Here is an 18,629-nt window from a genome sequence, read left to right on the forward strand (position 1 = left end):
AAATATTGAAATATTGGAATCTGGTTTATGGCAAAAATCTCTTCATTAGACCAGCACTGATGCTTCCTTTCTCAGTCAAGATTGTGAGTCTAAACAGATGCTATTGCCCAGAACTTCTATAGAACCTTTCATCCAAGAAGTGTCAGCCCTGTCAGTACAACCCCCGCCCCGCAAAAAAACAAACAAAAAAACCCCCAGTGCATTTACTTGAATATTGGCAATGTAAACTGAAGAAACAATTAGAAAATTATTGGATCATGTCCCTGTTCCATTTGTGATAAGTTTTTAGGCTATTCTAATTTCTCCCCCTCGGTTATGTTCATATTTGGATTAAACCCAAACTTCTGTGCATAAGGCAGCTTTACTAAAGATGGAAGAGTCAGTTTGGTTCCTTAAAGCAGACTCTGCCTCCCTGACCTGCCCAAAGGAGAGGAAAAAAATCTTGGTTTCTGATTCTACTCTGAGTTTTAATCCTTAATTAGCAACATCATTTTGATTAAATAAGACTCCAGGGGATTAAGACTGGAGAGCAATCAGTTCTTCTGAAAGATAGCTCTGGAGAATTTATTGTACTGTGTTCTTAGTCATTCAGAATTGTGTTTAATCAAAGTGACATTTCTCAGTGTTGATTACAAAGGAGACATAATAAGAATGAAGTATTTCCTTTGGGGAATCCAAATGGATCAGTTCTTGGGGCTTTGGAAATAGCAGGAAAGGCACATGTTTGGGGAGTAAAAGAAAAACCTGATTGCTATAATGTTGTTACATCATGATTATAATCCTAGGACTAACAAAATGGGGCTTAGTTCTTAGTATTTCTTCATGCCATTACAACCTCATAAGAATATAATCATAGGCTATTTTCTCTTCTTGGTAGGTTTTATCATGAAAATTAATTTTAAAATATATATTTAATGAATTGTAAACTGTTGCTTTTTAGGAAAGTCTGGATTCTTATCCAAACTGTTTCACTTCAGAAATAAGATTTCAACCTTTCAATACTTCAGCTTGGTGCAGGAAAAAAACAACTTGTGAGTGTGTGGTGTGAAACAGCCTGTAATAAGACCTACATTATGTTTCTAGAGCCTGACTTTATTCTCTAGAATAAAACCATGTAAATAAATAGAATTGCACCAATTAATTAAACTGAGGAGTGAAGATTTGGGCCATCGGTCTAAGGACTGAATTATAAAAACACCCATACAGTTTTGGAGGCACAAAAGAGCTCTTCTTGTCATCCCTAAAGAAGAATAGATGGGGCAGATACACAATATGGACCTTAAGTCTAAGCCAACAATGGAGTTAGAAAAACTGACTTGCCTTGAACATTACTTTGTTAGAAAAGTATGCGTCACAGAGGACTGCTCCATTTTCTGTTTTTGTCTTCCCTTATTTTGCCTTCATGCTTGGTATTAGGCCTGTGCAAAGTGGCTAGTATTCACTTCAGATTCTAATTCAGCTGTTTTGGGAGACAGTGATTTCATTTGATGAATCAAATCACTGTCCCAAATTGATTTGGCTGAATCTGATTCGGAGATTCAGCTACTGCCAAATTTCCGAATCAAACAAGCCCTGCCCCCACCCGTTCCCCCAGCCCTGTCAATGGCTGCCCCACCTGGCCCCAGCATCCTGACTCCTTTAAAAAGAAAAAAAAGCTCTGCAATCACTGGCTCCTGCCAGGCCTGAAGGGGGTGATGCCTACTTCCCCCACTTCCCTGCACTATGGGGGGGCTCTGCCACGAGCCCCCAGAAGCCCCAACAGTTGCTGCAGCATCCAGTAAGTGCAGGGATTTTTTTTTTTATTTTTTTTTCAAGAGATGGGACACTGGGACCGGGCAGTGCAGCCATCGACGGAGCTGGGAGAGCAGGAGGGGGATGGGGGTTCATGGCAGAGCCCCCATACAGTGTGGGGCAGTGGGGGGAAGCAGGGATTCCCCCCCTCAGGAGACAGTGAGTGTGGGGTTGTTTTTGGGGGGGGGGTTTAGAGCCAGGAGCTGGGCTGGGAGAGAGTGGGCAGGGGTCTGAAGGTGCTCAGAGGGGCTGGAGGAGCAGCTGCACAGTACTACATTGTAGCTTTCCTGCTTTCTATTTAAAAAGTAATTCAGGCCTTATTACATAGGTCTATTTGGCCGCCTTAGACACTTGACTTCGTTATTAACCGAAGTACAAGTGAAGAGCAATACAAAGTTTTCTAGGTGTTTTGAATATCTCAACTGTCATATAAAGAGTGTCTAGAATGAAGGGATTGGTTGCTTTGATGCCAAGATAGTCTTTGGACTCAGTGTGCGGTCTTCCACAAAAGGGCAAATGTGGTGTACCTCATAACTTAATATTATATTGGTCACAAAATGAATCTAAGTCATGACTTTTGTAGACCTAAGTTTTGTTGCTAATGGCTGCATCTAAATGACACACTGACTGTACAGTAACTTGTGACTACTGCACAGTAATGTCACATGGCAGGAAGTGTGATGCGACATTACTGTGCAATAGTCACAAGCTACTGCATAGTCAGCATCATGAAAAAAAACATTCCTCAGCCCAACTGCGCAGTAACTCGTTACTGTGCAGTCATTTAGTACTTGTTTAGTACAATAACGATGGCACAGTCAGCATCTAATGTAGACATGGCCAATGAGTGTTATTTCTTTTAAATAGCTGCTGCTTTTAAGTCAATTCAGACTATCTATTTCAAAAGTGAGTGATAATACTAGGTGCATCTACTTGCTCATTAATGCACTTTTGCTAATGGAAGCTTAAACTTAATAATTGTAAGGAAAAAGACACAGTAGCCTATTTTAATGTGCATTAGTGGAAAGGCACAGGGTTTTTTTTGTTTTGGTTTCTTTTGGTGATGCTTAAATGCACATTAAAATAGGCTAAAGCTCATTAAAGTGCATATGTAGTGGGTAGTGGGGCCAAATTTTGAAGCATTTTTAAAGGTGCCCTATCTAAATTCCTCTCACAGTTTTCATGCTAGGCATCTCTAATCCTCAACACTGGCCATTTCAAGGTGTGTCAGGAGAATGGCCAAAAGAAAGTAAATAGAGGTTTATTATTTACTTTTATTCACAGTACAAGAACTAGGGGTCACAAAATGAAACTTGTACATAGTAAGTTTAAAACTAACTAAAGGAAGTTCTTTTTCATACGGCATATAATTAAAGTTTGGAATGCATTGCTACCAGATGTTGTGGAAGTTGACATTATAGACAGATTCAAAAAGGGAATGGACATATTTTTGGAGGAAAAGGGCATCAGTAACTATTGAGTAAAGGAGTTAGGGGTGGGTGCTGGTAGATATGCGGGGATGCTGCTCCAATGGTCTGTAATTACGGAGTGTCAAAACAGACTTGATTAGTCAAGCCTCTGTCTTGTGTATTCAGTGTCCCCACAATTCAAAATGGTGCTGGGGGCACTTTAAAACTCATTGAATGTTCTTTAGATAAAGCACCCCACCACCATTTTGAAGTGCAGGATGCTGAGTAAGAGAGATGCTGCTGGTGCTTTAACTAGAGCGGCTCTCAGAGCCACACTAATTGTAGTGCCCTCACCCTGCCCCTGCACATGCCCACAGTGTCTGAATCAGAAATTCCTAGATCTTAAATGCTGGAGGCTGCAAGTGAGAATAGGGATAGTGGAAAAGACCCTGGTTGTATACAGTTCACTCCCCCTTGGGAGATGGACCTATGGTCTGGCTAAGTAAATAGCTATTCTTTGGTTCTTGTAAGAATTAAGTAAGCTTCTTTGGCTTGTGTTACGCAGGATGTCAGAGTAAATTACTGAAGGGAGCGTTGCAGTTTTAAAATAAATCTATGAATTTATCAAAATCAAATCCCTCAAATTCATTGAAAATTGAAGCTGAATATTTAAGGCTGCTTTGAGATCTCCAGCATTGTGTCTACAGAATGTTTTTGAAAGGCATCTTGACCAAAGCTCTTTAAGAGGAAAGTCAGCAACACTGCAGGAAGAAGAGCATGTCAGCAAGTCATGTATAAGATGAGAATGCCCTAAATAGGATAATTTAATACTGAAATGAGACACAGGAGATTTAACTGAAGCATTTATGATTATGAAGGATACAATAAAAATTGATCAGTTTCCTCCTCTTGTGTTGTCCCATAATGAGGATAAAAGGCTATTGGCTAAAAGAACAGCCAGCAAATTTGGTTAACAGGAGCAAACAAACATCTTTGCTACCCCACAAGAGTTAATTACTTAAACCCCACAGGTGTAGCAGGGCAATTCTTCCCCCTGAGAGATGCTGGTGTGCTGGGCTAGCAGAAGCAGTACTGGTATTTTTTGTGCTCCCCTGTTAATTATGCTACTACTAAACCCCACATTTTGAAATAATGTTTAGTGCAGCATGTAAGCTGTCAAAATCCACTGGCATAAAAGATCCCAGGCCACTAATCTGGCTGCAATTGACTTACAACTTTAGTTCTGCATATATTGTAGGTATTAACATTTGTGGTGGCTGAAGAGTGATCTGCTAGGATTGGTAAGGCTACCTATCCTTTGTGTAGAGCAGTGTTCTGAATCTTGTTAGACTCAGGGCAGCTGTCAGAAAATGTTAGCTCTTAGCTCCTCCCTGCCACCTTTTCTTTGACTATGGAAAAATAACAAGTACCATATTTACTCAGGTCCCAGACGAGTTGCCCCCAAATCCTTTTTTGAAACTGAATGGGTCTGTCATGTGAATTATATGTAACAGTTCACCTGCAGCATTCTTCAACTGATTTCACAGCAGCCCAGGGTAATGTGGCACCTTGCTTGAGAATTACTGGTATATAGAATTGTATTATTGGCATTATGGGGGGGGGTTTGCACTTTTCTGCAAAGATTCAGGAGTTTTGTAAACTCGGGCATTTAAAAAAATCCATAAAGTAATTACCATGTGTGTGTGTGTTTGTGTGTGAGAGAGAGATTTTTTAAAAAGGTGGTACTTTTTGTTTTGGCTTTCAGACCTTTTGGTCTTTTTTGTACAATAGTGATAACTAGAAATGTTATCTCTTGCATAAGTGAAAGCGGGGATTCTCCTAAAATTGCCCAATTACTATGGGTACACAAAATAGGCCATATTCAATTTGGATTTGGATTCAGCTTGAACCAGGGACCGCGATTCAATAACTCGTTGATTCGGATAACTGTCCCCAATTCGGCTGAATCAGAATCTGAAGAATCGATGCTGATTTGGAGAAGCAGTGATTCGGACATAGACACAGCTTTAAATGTTTTTTCTTCATACCTCAAGGTGCCAGGTGTGGCTCATGAATGCTGAGATACTGGGGTGGGTGGAGCACCCTGCAGGAGCACAGAGCCTCCCCCCCGGCATACTTGGTGGCAAACCCAGAAGTGGACCTGGGTTCCAGTCCACTTCCAGGTCCACCAGGGAGCATGCAGGCCCTCCCCCCATCACATCCCCATGGCTCAGTAGTTGGCTGCGAGGGGACCTGAGGTGTCCCCCAGACTCAGGAAGCACTAGTCACCAATGTGGAGGGACACGGGGGACAGGAGGGGCCTCCATGCTCTCCCCAGCAGACCCAGAAGTGGATGGGAAGTGCCTTTAATCCACTGCCAAGTCTGCTGCCAAGTCCACTGGGAACCACCCCTCCCCCCCACGCACACGGGCTCCTGTGGAATGCTCCATCCACCCCACCATTGCAACATTGACGGACGAGCCACCTGCTACCTTGAGGTGTGTAGAAAAAACATTTAACGCTTTGTCTGTCTGAATCTCTGAATCTTTCCAAATCTCTCTGAATCAATATGGAGGGTACTGATTCAATTTGGAGGCTTTAAAGGGTCTCCTGATTTGATCTGGATTTAGAGATTCGGCCACCAAATCAGGCCGAATCTCCACTGAATCAAATCAGGGGCTGAAGCTTTGCATGGCCCTACTGATTACTGAACTGCAGCTTTAAGAAAAGCCCCAAATGTTTCATAGTTTCTAGGGTTGGAAGGGACCTGAGTAGATTATCTAGTCTGACCCCCTGCCATGGCAGGAAAGAGTACTGGGGTCAAATGACCCCAGCAACGTGTACATCTAACCTCCTCTTAAAGACCCCCAGGGTAAGAGCCAGTTGGTTATGAGATCCCTATAGAGTTTCAAGACTTAATAACATACTAATAATATTACTTACTGGCTTGGCTGCTCATTTGAGCTCAAATGAGAATATCTGATTTGCTGTTAGATCAGCATCAGTATCTGTAGACTCTCTCTAGTGCTGCTTGTCTAGAACCATGAATATTTACTGTATTTTATGGTGTATAAGTCAAGTTTTGAAGTCCAATTTTTGTATCAAACTCAACTTATACACCATACCACATAAAAAAATCAGGGACAGGGATGGGCTTAGCTGAGCTTGGCATTCAACTGGTGTGGCCTCATCTCCTGCCAGTAGCACATGCTAGCTGAGTGCTAAGACCAGACCCATTTTCAGGGGATGGGGGACAGAGCTGGGGTAGCCTGGGCTCAGCGCTCAGCTGATGCACAATGCCAGAAGGGGATAAGGCTGGACTCAGTGCTTGGCTATCATGGCCTCATCCCCTGTGAGTGTCACTGGCCTAGGCATTCAGGAGAACCACTTGCAGCAGCCCCAACCCCTGCCAGCTGAGCACTCAGCTGGCATGGCTCTGACTTATAGACCATGCCTATGTAAATCTTTACCTTTCAAATTGGAAGCCAGGGGTTGACCTATACACCTTGTCAACCTATACACTGTGAAATACGGTAACTATGTTTGCTTCAGCCCACCTGCTTGGTATTCTCTCTGTGCACCTTCAAAATGGTGGGATTTTAATTATGCTTTCTTCTTACATTAGTTCCCCACCCCTGGCATTTGCAAGTGTAGGTATCAGGTTGTTAGTATAGCAGGGCTGGCATTGCTATGTCTATATCACATTTCTAAGCAAGTGATTTCAGAAGCCAGACCAGACTTCAAATAATCAACCTTCACAAATTTTGCTTGTGAGCAAAGATGGATCTTGAATATTTTAAGGAAAAAGTCAGCTAGGAGATGTCATTGTTAATCCTGAACTGTTTGACTTTATTACGCAGGCAATAGCTGAGTTAAACGCATTTACGATGTGTATGCCATGATAGTCAACTAAGCATGTAGACTGCAATGCTTCAAAAACATCTAAGTTGTCTGACCTAAGAATTGCTTTTGTAAATATATAACAACTCACTCAGATCTACTGTCCATACTTCTGTTTTAATCTCATGCCTATTGGAGTGAACTTTGATATAAACCACTGAGTGAAAATACTCGTATATGGCATACCAATGTTGTAAAAATAAACTTTTGACCTCTCAGTGTTTAAAATAATATTCTTTTTGGCAAAGGAATTGTATTCTTAAAGATAGGTAGCCTCTTCTCTTGTATCCCTCCTAAGATAATTTTTGTCTGGTTTCCATAGGTTTTATTGGCTAGTTAACTTAAATTCAGCAGTTGTCTTTGTCAGCATTTCTTACATCCAGCAATCTGTGGCCAAGAACCTGGGTTTTCTTCTTCCATTTGTATCTGCATTTATGGTCATGATCACAATTCATATGGTACACAGTGAAATGATTTACAAGCCCAAAAAAGGTAAGAAGTAAATATCTGTCTCTTAGAGATCATTTTAAATGTGTTATTTCAACAATATTTTAAATCTGTTTTGTCTGGAATTATTCAAGGCCTATCCTGCTAAAGGATTAACTCTGGTAAAGAGCTAAACATTGATCCAGTCCCTTGAAGAATCAGACCAAGAAATAATTATTAGAGGTTGCTGCCTCTCAGCAGTTTCAATACAGTAAAAGCTGTGTTATCTGACACTTTACCATCAGGAATGCTCCATTAACCAGCATCTATCATAGACGGCATCTGTTGTTTATGGCAGTGGACCAACGCAGCAAAAGCGAAACCAGAAGTCCCACCATGGCACTTTTAGTTTTGCTGCTACAAGCCATGTCCCACTTCTTCCTCAAGAACCATGGCCCAGGGCAAAGCAGCCTGCGCAGGGCCCCACTGCCCGTCTCCCAGCACACTGACGCTGGCCAAAGACGTCTCCAACCCACTTGGCTAGACAGAAGCTCTCAGATAACCGGCTTATTTGATTAACCATCACCCCCCTGTTCCCTATGGATGCTGGATAACAGAGTTTTTACTGTACTTATTTTTATGTTAAAGCTGTCATTCTTAGCATATAAGCTGCTGCATGTAAAAAATAAACTGTTAAGAATCATAGAGTGCATCTGCACATGCAAATGCTCTGGGATGGGTTTAGTCTAGAGTAATTTACACATGCAGGGAAGTGGGAACAGATTCTCACCCCTGTGGGTCCTGCACCGGCCCCCTGCATTATCCAGGGGGAACTCTGGGCTCCCCCTGGGTGCTAGCCCGGAGCTGGCAGGAAGCATGCATCCAGGAGACAGCTGTTTCTTAGCAGAGCTGCCTACTGCCAATTTGGGCTCTGCCATCGGAGCCCAGACAGAGACTACGTTCCCCTGGCCTGGCAGCAGGGAGGTCCCAGCCCCCACTCCACAATCACAACCTCAAAGCAGGGGCTGGGAGATTCTTATCTCCCAGCTTCAGCTCTGTGATCACAATCAGGGAGCAGGGGTTTTGGTGGCAGAGCCTGCCCCAGCAGCAGGCAGCTCCCAGTGGCAGGGAGCAATGTCCCTTCTGCTGCCCAGCCATCTACACACATTGGTACTGTGCAGTGATTACTCGTGAGTAATTTGCTACTTGTATTTACAGATGGCACATGTACTCAGGATTAGAGCAAATCACTGAGTGTGTCTACACCTGACACTACATGCAAGAGGGAGACTGCAACAGTCAATACATAAAGCTACCAAAAAAGCCTTTAAGCCAAAATAAACCTTTTTTTCAATAGAGGAAAAAGTAGTTTGTATCTGTATTCATATACTATGGTTATCATTTATGGAAGTGGTTCTCAACCTTTTTAGACTTGAGGCACTCCTTGATAGGCTAGAGGCACCCCTTAGCAAGTCTCAAATCTTAGATTTCACACACTGGGTTTTTTTAACTGAAAAAGAAGAGCATTTCCTTTCTTGCAAAGAACGTGGAAAGACCACAATAGGTCTGACTACTTATCTCGAGAATCATGTTTGCACACCTCATGGTGCAAGCATTGTGTGGCATCTCACAGCACCCTTGAAAGGATCAGAGGGCATCCCGGTGTACCACAGCACCCTGGTCGAGCATTACTTGTTTATAAAACCTTCAGGCCAAAAGTGACCTGTTAGCAGGAAACACTGTCTAAGGTCCAAGATCAGATGAAGATCCAACTCCATAATGCTCCCATCTGCCTGGGATTCCATTTACATAAGTGGAGTCAGAACAAACCTTGCTTCCCCAGGGTTTTAGTTTTATTTGTGAATAAACCATTTGTGAATTTGGTCAGAACATAATTGACTTGAGGAGATTTTATATTTAAATCACATGTCTTGAGCCAGCCTCTCTGGTATCTACATTAGGAAAATCATGGCAGTGTGAACTCACTGCTCCACCTTACTGAGATCTTTATGTTCAGAACACAGAAAAGAGAGGAAATACCATGAGTTTGTGGCTAATGTAAGTTGCCTTAGATAGGCATGGTAGTCCATAAAACTAATACAGTTTCTGTATATGTTAGGGCTGGTTTTAACATGTAGTTGTGGCAGTTGGAGCCTAGCAAAACCAAGATTTGAGTGAATATTTGACCAGGTACCTACATTAAGCCCCAACCTGCCACAGTTAAATTGTTACTAGTTTTAAAGCTAGACATGTATGTTTGCATGAGTTGCAATAAAACCATTTGACCAGGCAGTAGATATACCTATCATGTTAATCACTCCATAGAACCAGTGTAAGCAGAACTTGCTTGTATCATTGCTCAGTATTTTTTCTGAAGAACTATATTTACCTTGATTAATATATATATTTTTCAAATGTCAGGACAATACCTCATCTCTTATTTGGCTCCTTTCAATAAGATGACTATACTGGAAATTCTTCAGAACTATAATTCAAATCCTTAGGTGACCGCAAAGAAATTATTCTTATATGTGGTCCCTTTTTATTTTAAGGTAACTTTTCAGATGAAGGCCGTGCATTCCGTTATGTTTAGCTGTCAAGCAAGGACTTCATTTGCATTTCTTCCCACTGCTATAATTTTAAGAACTGGCAAGTGACCAAAGATGGGAAAAGTGTGTATCTACCATCTTGAGTGCGATGTGGGCTCGCTCTTTTTTTATTATAATTAAAGAGCACGGATTAGAACAAGGTCATGGTATCTGAACATCGGAGGCAAAGACTGAAATAAAAAAGGAAAAATTACTTCCCAAAAGTCCTTCTCCTAACATCAGTACAGCTTAACATTTCCAAAGACATATTAAAAATTTCAACAATTTATTAAGTACATGCTGGGGTAAATATTTATCCATAAGTGCTGCGTTTTATACATGCCTCACCCTTTCCTTTTTCTCCTCCTATCCTCTTTTTTCTTATCCTGTTATCCCTGCATTTGCCAAGAGCTAGCCTTTCTTTAAAAGAAAAGGTGAAATTCTGGCCCCAATGATGTATGTGACAAAAATCCTGTTACCTTCAGTAGGGCAAAAATTTCATCTAAATTGTCCCTTAAATCAAACTTCAGTTGCAGTCATTCAGGCTTCCACATAGCTTGAGTTCCAGCTTTGTCTTCCTCACTTCTCTGTGCCTGCAACCTGTTTGGACCTTTGCAAAGCGGTCAGAGGGTTTTATAGGAATTTGAGTCTGAAAGTACGAAGAGAAGGAAGCAAAATGATTTATTAGGAAATACATTGAAATATCAGGACTCAGGGTTAATTGGCATCTATCTCATTTTTCCTTTCAATGAGAACAATAGAAGAATGAAAAGATTTCTTTTAATGGTTCATGTTTTGAAGGAATTAAAATATTCGCGGATGCAGTTTAGAATACATCAAGTATGCTACAGTGAAAAGACTTCTTATGATATAGCCCTTTCTTTTTACATCATACCCATTTATTAGTAAATGGTTACAGCTGTTTTAAGGTCTTGATCCAGGAAGGTTCTGACGATCTCTTGTAAGCTTTAATTCCTACAGGAGTTGGAAAACTGCCTCCAAAACTGACCTGTAACTGCACCAGTTCCTAGTATTCTTATGCTTTGTAATAGCACAATATGTTGTATGGGGCAAAGCTAGAGATTAGCCCATTTTTTACTTCAAATTGCCAGTAACCCCATAACCACCAAAGGTGATGTATCCCTTTTAATTTAACACTTTTGTTTCATTTCTTAGCAGTGATTGAAGAATCCAAATCTATGCCATTTTTCTTTCTTGGATCAGGTTGTCTTAGCTTGAATACTACTACAGCATCTTAATATTTCTTTCTTGGCTTTTTGGTTTGACCTCAGGATAATCTAGATCCCACCAGCCACCTATACAGATCCTTTCAAACAATGGCAGGTGGGAGTCAGAGAATTAGGTTGTAATTATGATGAAGCACTCTCACATTAGGAACTGGACTGAGAAGTCTAAGTGCATTTCACCTAGCCTCATTCATGACTATCTAAAGATAATATTTTTAGAAATTATCTGACTTTAAAATATAATTATAAAATACTCCCTCACTCCTGAAAGTCCCCTGACTCTTTTTTTCTCTTAGCTTTGCCTCATAACTCTTAGTTGACTTCGGTTAACAAAGAATAGTTCATTACTGCATTGAATAGAAAATTACTTGGCTCAAATCAATATAGAAAGCCAAAGTAAAAGATAATAATAAAATAGTTTTAAACATAATATAGTATCTCAATGTGGCAGTCAACAGGTATTATAAAAAAACAAACAAAGAAAACCACCTTTCTTCCCAGCAGAGTTTGCTTAACTATAGTTGGACTCTCTGGGGTGTAAGTTGTAACCAAATTTGGTTCCATATGTTCAAGCTGTCTCCTAAAACTGAATGCTTTTGCACAAATCTGGTCTGTTATGCGAGTTGGAAAATAAGCCAGGCAAATCATATCAAGTTCTGTGTGTTGAGTTTTGTTTTTTTGGTTTTTTTTTTTTTTTGCATTCTTTCAAAGACACTTGGCTTGTCTTGCATTTGGCAGCAAATAAGTGCATTGATGCATGATGTCTCTGATCATTCGCAGGTAGTCCTCTGCTGACAACTTTTGGGGTAGTTGTTAATGCACTGAAAATGTGTCGTGTGAGATACTACCACTTTTGTGGAGATATGACAAGCTGGTTAGACCATGCCAAAGAAAACTATGGTGGCTGGTATAGTGAGATTCATGTGGAAAGCACAAAATCACTCGTCAGGCTCTTTCCATTATTTGCCTTCCAAATTCTATATAGGACTTGCATTATGCAGGTAAGTAAACAGCTTTTAATCCTAAATCTCATCTCTTCCCCCCATACTCCCATTAAGTTTTTAAAATATATTAATTTTGTACTATATTTTGGCATGAATTCTATCAGTTGTGTTACCAAAAGAGTGACTCAAGTAGTCTCTCATGATTGACCTATATGGAACCAGCTTGCTTAGCATTTGGGAGGGGCCCTCACATGATGCAAGAAGAAATATTGATAATTGATTAGATGTTAAAGAACCATTCTTGTTCGAATGCCCAGTGATAGAGAGGACTTACTTTGTTTTCAGTGAGGATACGAGTACTTAAGATATTAAAAATTTAAACCCGAGAAATACCATTACACAGTTTGAGGATGTTAGAGAATTAATTTGATTTTTTTCTGCCTCCCTAAATTTTTTAAATTGTTTATCACCCTTACTGTTCTGGAGGGAGGGTTTGTTGCTGGTGTGTGTATATGTCCCTTCAGAAATGAGTGTATTTTTTTTCAGTGCTGGATGAAATGATTCTTTCATAGCCCAAGTACTATTATTGTATTATTTCTGCTGCTGGGTAAAAAGTAATATAGAAATGTAAGTGTCATACAAATCAACTTAAGTTTCCATGATTCCTTCAAAGTAATTTTTTGACTGGATGTTCCAGGTTAAGCTGAAATTTTCAAGGTAGTTTACCCTGTGGCAACTTGCATAACAGTAAATTATTGAACCAGCTTGGAGCTTCATATTTACTGATTGGTGCTAAAATTAGTGCAGAGCCTGCTTAAGAAAAACCTTACAATGCCTTATCTTAATTATACTCCTATTATTGACACTCATTCTTGAGACATCCTTACGCTAAAAAAAGTTGAAGTTGACACTAGACATTACTAGCCAGTACAAGGTGAAACGGAACATCTAGTGACACTGATTATAATCAGAATACTCAGCCATATATTTTTTAAAAGCATTTAAACTTTTAGAAAGCAATGATTTTTGTACTTGAGATGGAAACAGCAATGATTTCAATTCCATAGAACCTTTGCCTCGGTTTAGGCTATCGATTAATATTTCTTCTGTAAAGATTAATAGTATTTTCCCCATATTTTTAACTCAGCTGGTTTCTGGCCTATGAGTTATACTGCTGATAACATTTTTCCTATTAATAAAGGTCAATTCTCATATGCAATTGGTAAATGCAACCTATAGGTTGCATGACAATGTTTCTGACTTTAAGGAGTTTAGCTACTGTTTCTTTATCGTGCATTTTTTTTACATGGTTTATATCCTCTTCAGTAGGTGAGGGGTGGAAAAATCTTTTTTTTTTCTTCTTACAGTGTTGAAATGACATTGTAGCCATGATTGTCCAGGAAATATGCAAGTGGCAAGCATTTCTGTGGGTGATCGATTTTATTGGACCAATTGCATGGTTGGGACAAACTTAAACAAGTTTTCGGGTATCGCAATACCCTACACCTAAGGAAGGTTATAAAAATCCACAGATGCCTACTCAAATACATAGAATTAATGGGGTCATTAGATGTGGGTTTGGTAAGAATTTCCTTAGAGCACATCAGAAAAGACATGTTTGAGTGGGTCACCCTTGTTCTCAAGCATATAGCAGGAGCAGAAGAGTTAGAAAGAGAGATTAAAATAGGAGATGAGATCAGAATTCTGTATCAACTTAGTTGTAACTGTCCTATGTATCCTAGACAACTCATTTTTCTTCCTTTCAGTCACTGAAATGGAAATACAGATAGTTCTGTGTCATATAGATGAACTCTCCCTATGTTTGTGAAAAACAGATATAGTAAAAATATCTAATATACCACTATGATGGGGGATTTTATTTGGAGAAAAAAAAAATCAATGTAAGGTACTACAGGAAGTACAAAGCATCTATTGCCTGCATAGTTCTTACTTACCTAATCTTGTATACCTACTTTAGTTTCATCGCTTTGGAGGACTGGCATTGTTAGGCCTCTTTCTAGTTACTGGTTTCATATACAATTCTAAGAAAGAATTGCTGAAGTGCAGTGGTTATTGGTATATATTTCTACACTGAGAGACAATTGAAACTGAAGTAAAACATTAGCACTTGGCAGAAAATGAGAATGGTAGCATCAAAGGAGTAATCAGATAGCTTGCTGCTGTTGACATTTCCCTTTGGTTAGTGAATAGATCTCTAAATGCTTCGTTTTCTGTGTCCTCTTCTTCTAGAAAGGCATGGACCAAGATGTGGGAGAGGTTTCCAAATATATTAGAATTTTGACCATACAAAAATTAGTATGTTAATGAAGAGGGTTTTTCCTTTCTTCAGATTCCTTCAGGATATTATCTCCAGACCATGAATTCCAACTTGAACTTCAATGGATTTTTCCTGCCAATTGCAGCAATGAATGTGATAAGCATCCTACCTATATTGTTTCTTGCTCCTATTTTAGAGTGTATCATCAATACGTATCTATTTGATTCCAAGAAACATACAAGATCGCCAACAATTTATATTAGTGAGTATAAAATACACATTATGTGGTCTTCATCTGCAGTTCAGTCCTGATAGAAAAAAAATTATCTAACTGCTGGATTAGAAATATGTGGCTCTTGATTTGATTTGTTTTTGTATATTTGATTTTGTAAATACCAAGGTAAAGAAGGCATGGTTTAAGGGTGAGCTCCCGGGGTGGATATAAACGGAAGTAATTGGATAAAACAGAACCAAAAACAATATATGCTATATACATGTGTATGCATAGGTGCACACACGTAAACATCTCCAATTCTATTCAGAATCAAGCTAAGGAAAAATCTTGAGCCTTGCAATACACGCAACAGATGCTGGCACAAAGTGTTCAAGGATGCAAAGTAGAAATAATCCAGACCTAATGGGTGAGCATTGCTAACAGCCAAATAAATCTCTGGCAATTTCATTCTGGCTGTTGACCTTGTATTACCCAGCTGGCAGCCTATAGGCTGCATGCAGCCCACAAGGGGTTAAATAATGGCCCCTGGGATCTCACCCTGCCACTTCTCTCCTCATTGCTCTGGCTGCAGCAGCAGTCACTCTCCAAGTTCCAGTTCCTGGTCTCTCTCTTGATTGTTGCTACTTGCCCTTGCCCTGGGTAGGGCAGAGCAGTCCAGTACAGGAGCTGAGGGTGAGCCTGGGCTGCAGATGGCAGGGATGGTGAGACTAGGGCTCCAGGGGTGGGGAGAGGGGAAGGAGTGGGGATGGCAGGGCAGGTGGAGATCATGCCCACACAGTACAGCTGTGGGGAGGCCATGCAGTGCAGTAGTGGGTGGGTGCCCAGTGCAATGTTTCAGGGGGACAATGCCCATATGGAGCAGTGGGGGAGGGTACATTTGTGTGCTATGTGGCTGGGTAGTCCACAATTTATCTGGTGCGGCCCACACTGGCTGCCAGGGCACATGCCCCCATGCACTTAGAATTTGGACAGCCCTGCTCTATGTAAAGTTTAGCACTATAAAAGTTTAATATGCTATATAAAGTTTAAGCTCCAGATCAAACTGGATTCTCCTTTGCCTGTTGGAGTAAAGTTCTAAGACAAAAGTATTTTAGTTAAATTATATCACTTAAGGTTGAGGAAACCTATAGCCAGGTCCCTGGTAGAAATATGTTGTCAGTATAGCTACACCAATATACTATAACAGCACTCCTATTGTGAACACCAAGTGTGAACGATATTTTTGCTGGTGTAATATATTGCAGGCTCTCGGTCAACTCCAGGAAAAATAAATTATCATGTCAAAAGTTCAGGCTGGCAATAAAACACTCTATCCCATGGGCTTTTTTCAGCACAATACATCTGTCAGTAGGTGATCACACCTTTGGCTGACATAACTATGTCAGCAAACCTTTGCAGTGTGATGCTGGCTTAAGTGCCCAAATGTTGGTGGTAGAGGTGGGTTTTGTGCAGGAATCAACTGTTTACTGCAAGAAACAACTTTTTCTTTCTACCAGTGGTGATGCACAAAGAAAAAAATTATAGATAGTATCTAAATATATAGCTTTGTGAACAATTCTGGTCAGGCATTGGTTGGATAATTTTGAAAGAGTAGTATGATTTTTGTGAGATGTCCAAGTTGTTTAGTTCTGGAGTTCTAACCTGGAAATGTATCAATAACAGAACAACTGAACTTCTGCAGCACACTTACTTTGGGTTTTGATTTTTGTATTTGTTCAGATGCTAAACTTGAAACATGCCTCAGTTTGTAGTAGTTCACACAAAATGAACTCAAAACAGCTTTCTTAACAAAAAAACCTAGACAGTAGGCACATGAGCAAGTTACTGTGTGGTAATGAGGGTTTGGCTTTACAATGTTGGTTACTCTGGAGAAATAGCTCATGTATGCACTTTTATCCTTTGGTAAGTAAAAACTAAGCTACTGCTAGCTGGTTTTCATCTCCTTTGGAGAAGTTACCTTGGAAAAGCTGACATGTTAAAGACCTGCTCACTTCCCTCTCGCAGTATGCTTATGCTCAGACCTCTTGGAGAAGTTAATATGAAACTTGTTCCTTTCCCAGCTGATCAGGATGAAAATACCAAACTTTGAAGGAGATGGGAGTTGGGAAACTGAAATTTGGATCCAAATGTGAATTTCTCAGTAGCCACTCTTACCATAGGAGGTCAAACCATACTCCTGGTTCTAAATCTCTCCCAAATGATGAAGAATTCAACATATGGATTCAAATCTTACAATTTTAGGGTAGATATTACATTTAGTTTATATCCCAGATGAACTAATATCACCTGGTATTGTTTAACTCTATTTCCATTCCCAGAAAAAAATTATCATCTAGCCTACAATATAAATTCTTCAGACAAAAATATTTATAAACTAGTACTTCCTCTTCTGTTACTAATAATTTGGTACCCTGTGGCATGAGGCACAGTCAGGACTGAAACACAGAGGTATTAAATTGACTAAAATTAGCTTAATTAAGATTGCTATTAAGTCTTAGACAAACTAGATGCATATAACACAGCAGGTGGCAATTACCCTGGTTTTTAAAATAACATCTAAATTAAAGCACAAAAAGAACATGCAGATAATCAAGTTTTCCTTAAAACCAGAAAATTCTGAACTGGCTAGTTTGTCCTGGTGTACCGCAGTAACAGGATATTTAAGGTGGTTTATTCTTAATGTTGTGGGTTTAAAAAATACATTCTTCAATTTTGGGTCCATAAATAATCCCTCATGCAAATGTTTTTAGATGCTGGAATTGGCTGTTAAATAGCTAACTATATGATTGCACCTGCAAACCTGGTAGACTTTTAAGTACCAGTATTTTTGCCAGCAGTTAATTAGTTTCACAATTATTTTCAGGAGCAAAACTGAAAGCATAAATAGGCAGCTGGTTTTAAGCCAGGCTCTAAATATACTTAAACGCAACTTTGGAGCAGAAACCCATTAAGTATTGTCCCAAGAAAACATTGGATATGCTAAAACACTAAAACTTTACAAAATGTAACTGCATAAACCATATTAAACTGCCGCTTAGCCAATTTTTGTATTTTCTTTGGATCTATAGCAGTTTTCCATGTCTGAAGAGTTCCCCCCCCGCACAATAGACCATATTAGGTCCTTTAAAATAGCCTGATTTCTCTGTAAACTGGAGTTGATCAAACTGATATGAAAAACTTAAATGGGCATTTGATCCCTAAACATTCTTAACCTAAACCTCTTCCCAAGCCCCTCAAGTATTCAGTTAACTTATGATTTTTTAAAAATTTTCACAGAACATTTGTACTTTTTGATTAAGTCAGTAGAGTGAGTGACAATGGATCTGAAACAGGGTTGGATGTTTAATTTGATCATTATAGCCAAAGCTATTTTCGGAAGTTGTATATGAGCATTTATGCTGCAAAATGTAAGTCTTCCTCCAATCAAAAGGAGTTGGAAAAAAGTTTCATATAAGCCAACTTCTTCCATAAGTATCTACTGCAAGATTTCATGAGTTCAGTGATGTGTTTGATACAGTGGATATGGAGAAAGTACTGATAAAGATGGGAATAAGCACAAGAACTGAAAGTTGGGTAAGGAGTAACTAAAGGAGAGACAATAGTAGATTGCATATAAGGCAAATTACTGGGCTGGAGAACCTTATTTACTGTGGGGAGGGAGAGTAGTTCATAGAATCACAGAAGTAGGGTCGGAAGGGACCTTGTAGATCTTCAAGTCTGACCCCCGGCCTGGGCGGGAGAAAAGACTGGACTCAAATGAGTCCAACCAGGTAGTCATCAAGCCTCTTCTTAAAGATCCCCAGGGTTGGAG

General features: G+C 39.8%; 1 protein-coding gene across 1 annotated transcript in view; it reads left to right on the top strand.

Annotated features, from left to right (window-relative positions):
* SLC15A5 (solute carrier family 15 member 5) overlaps positions 1-18,629 on the top strand; it is a 50,457-nt gene that overhangs the window by 4,357 nt on the left and 27,471 nt on the right. Inside the window, exons 3-6 of the mRNA XM_019543880.1 lie at positions 7,423-7,592; positions 12,142-12,362; positions 14,656-14,780; positions 17,626-17,654. Of these exons, the coding sequence (XP_019399425.1) occupies positions 7,423-7,592; positions 12,142-12,362; positions 14,656-14,780; positions 17,626-17,654 (545 nt within the window). The remainder of the gene's footprint in view (positions 1-7,422; positions 7,593-12,141; positions 12,363-14,655; positions 14,781-17,625; positions 17,655-18,629) is intronic.

Source organism: Crocodylus porosus, unplaced genomic scaffold (genome assembly GCF_001723895.1).
Source record: "Crocodylus porosus isolate Cpor-Errol unplaced genomic scaffold, CroPor_comp1, whole genome shotgun sequence".
Classification (NCBI taxonomy): domain Eukaryota; kingdom Metazoa; phylum Chordata; order Crocodylia; family Crocodylidae; genus Crocodylus; species Crocodylus porosus.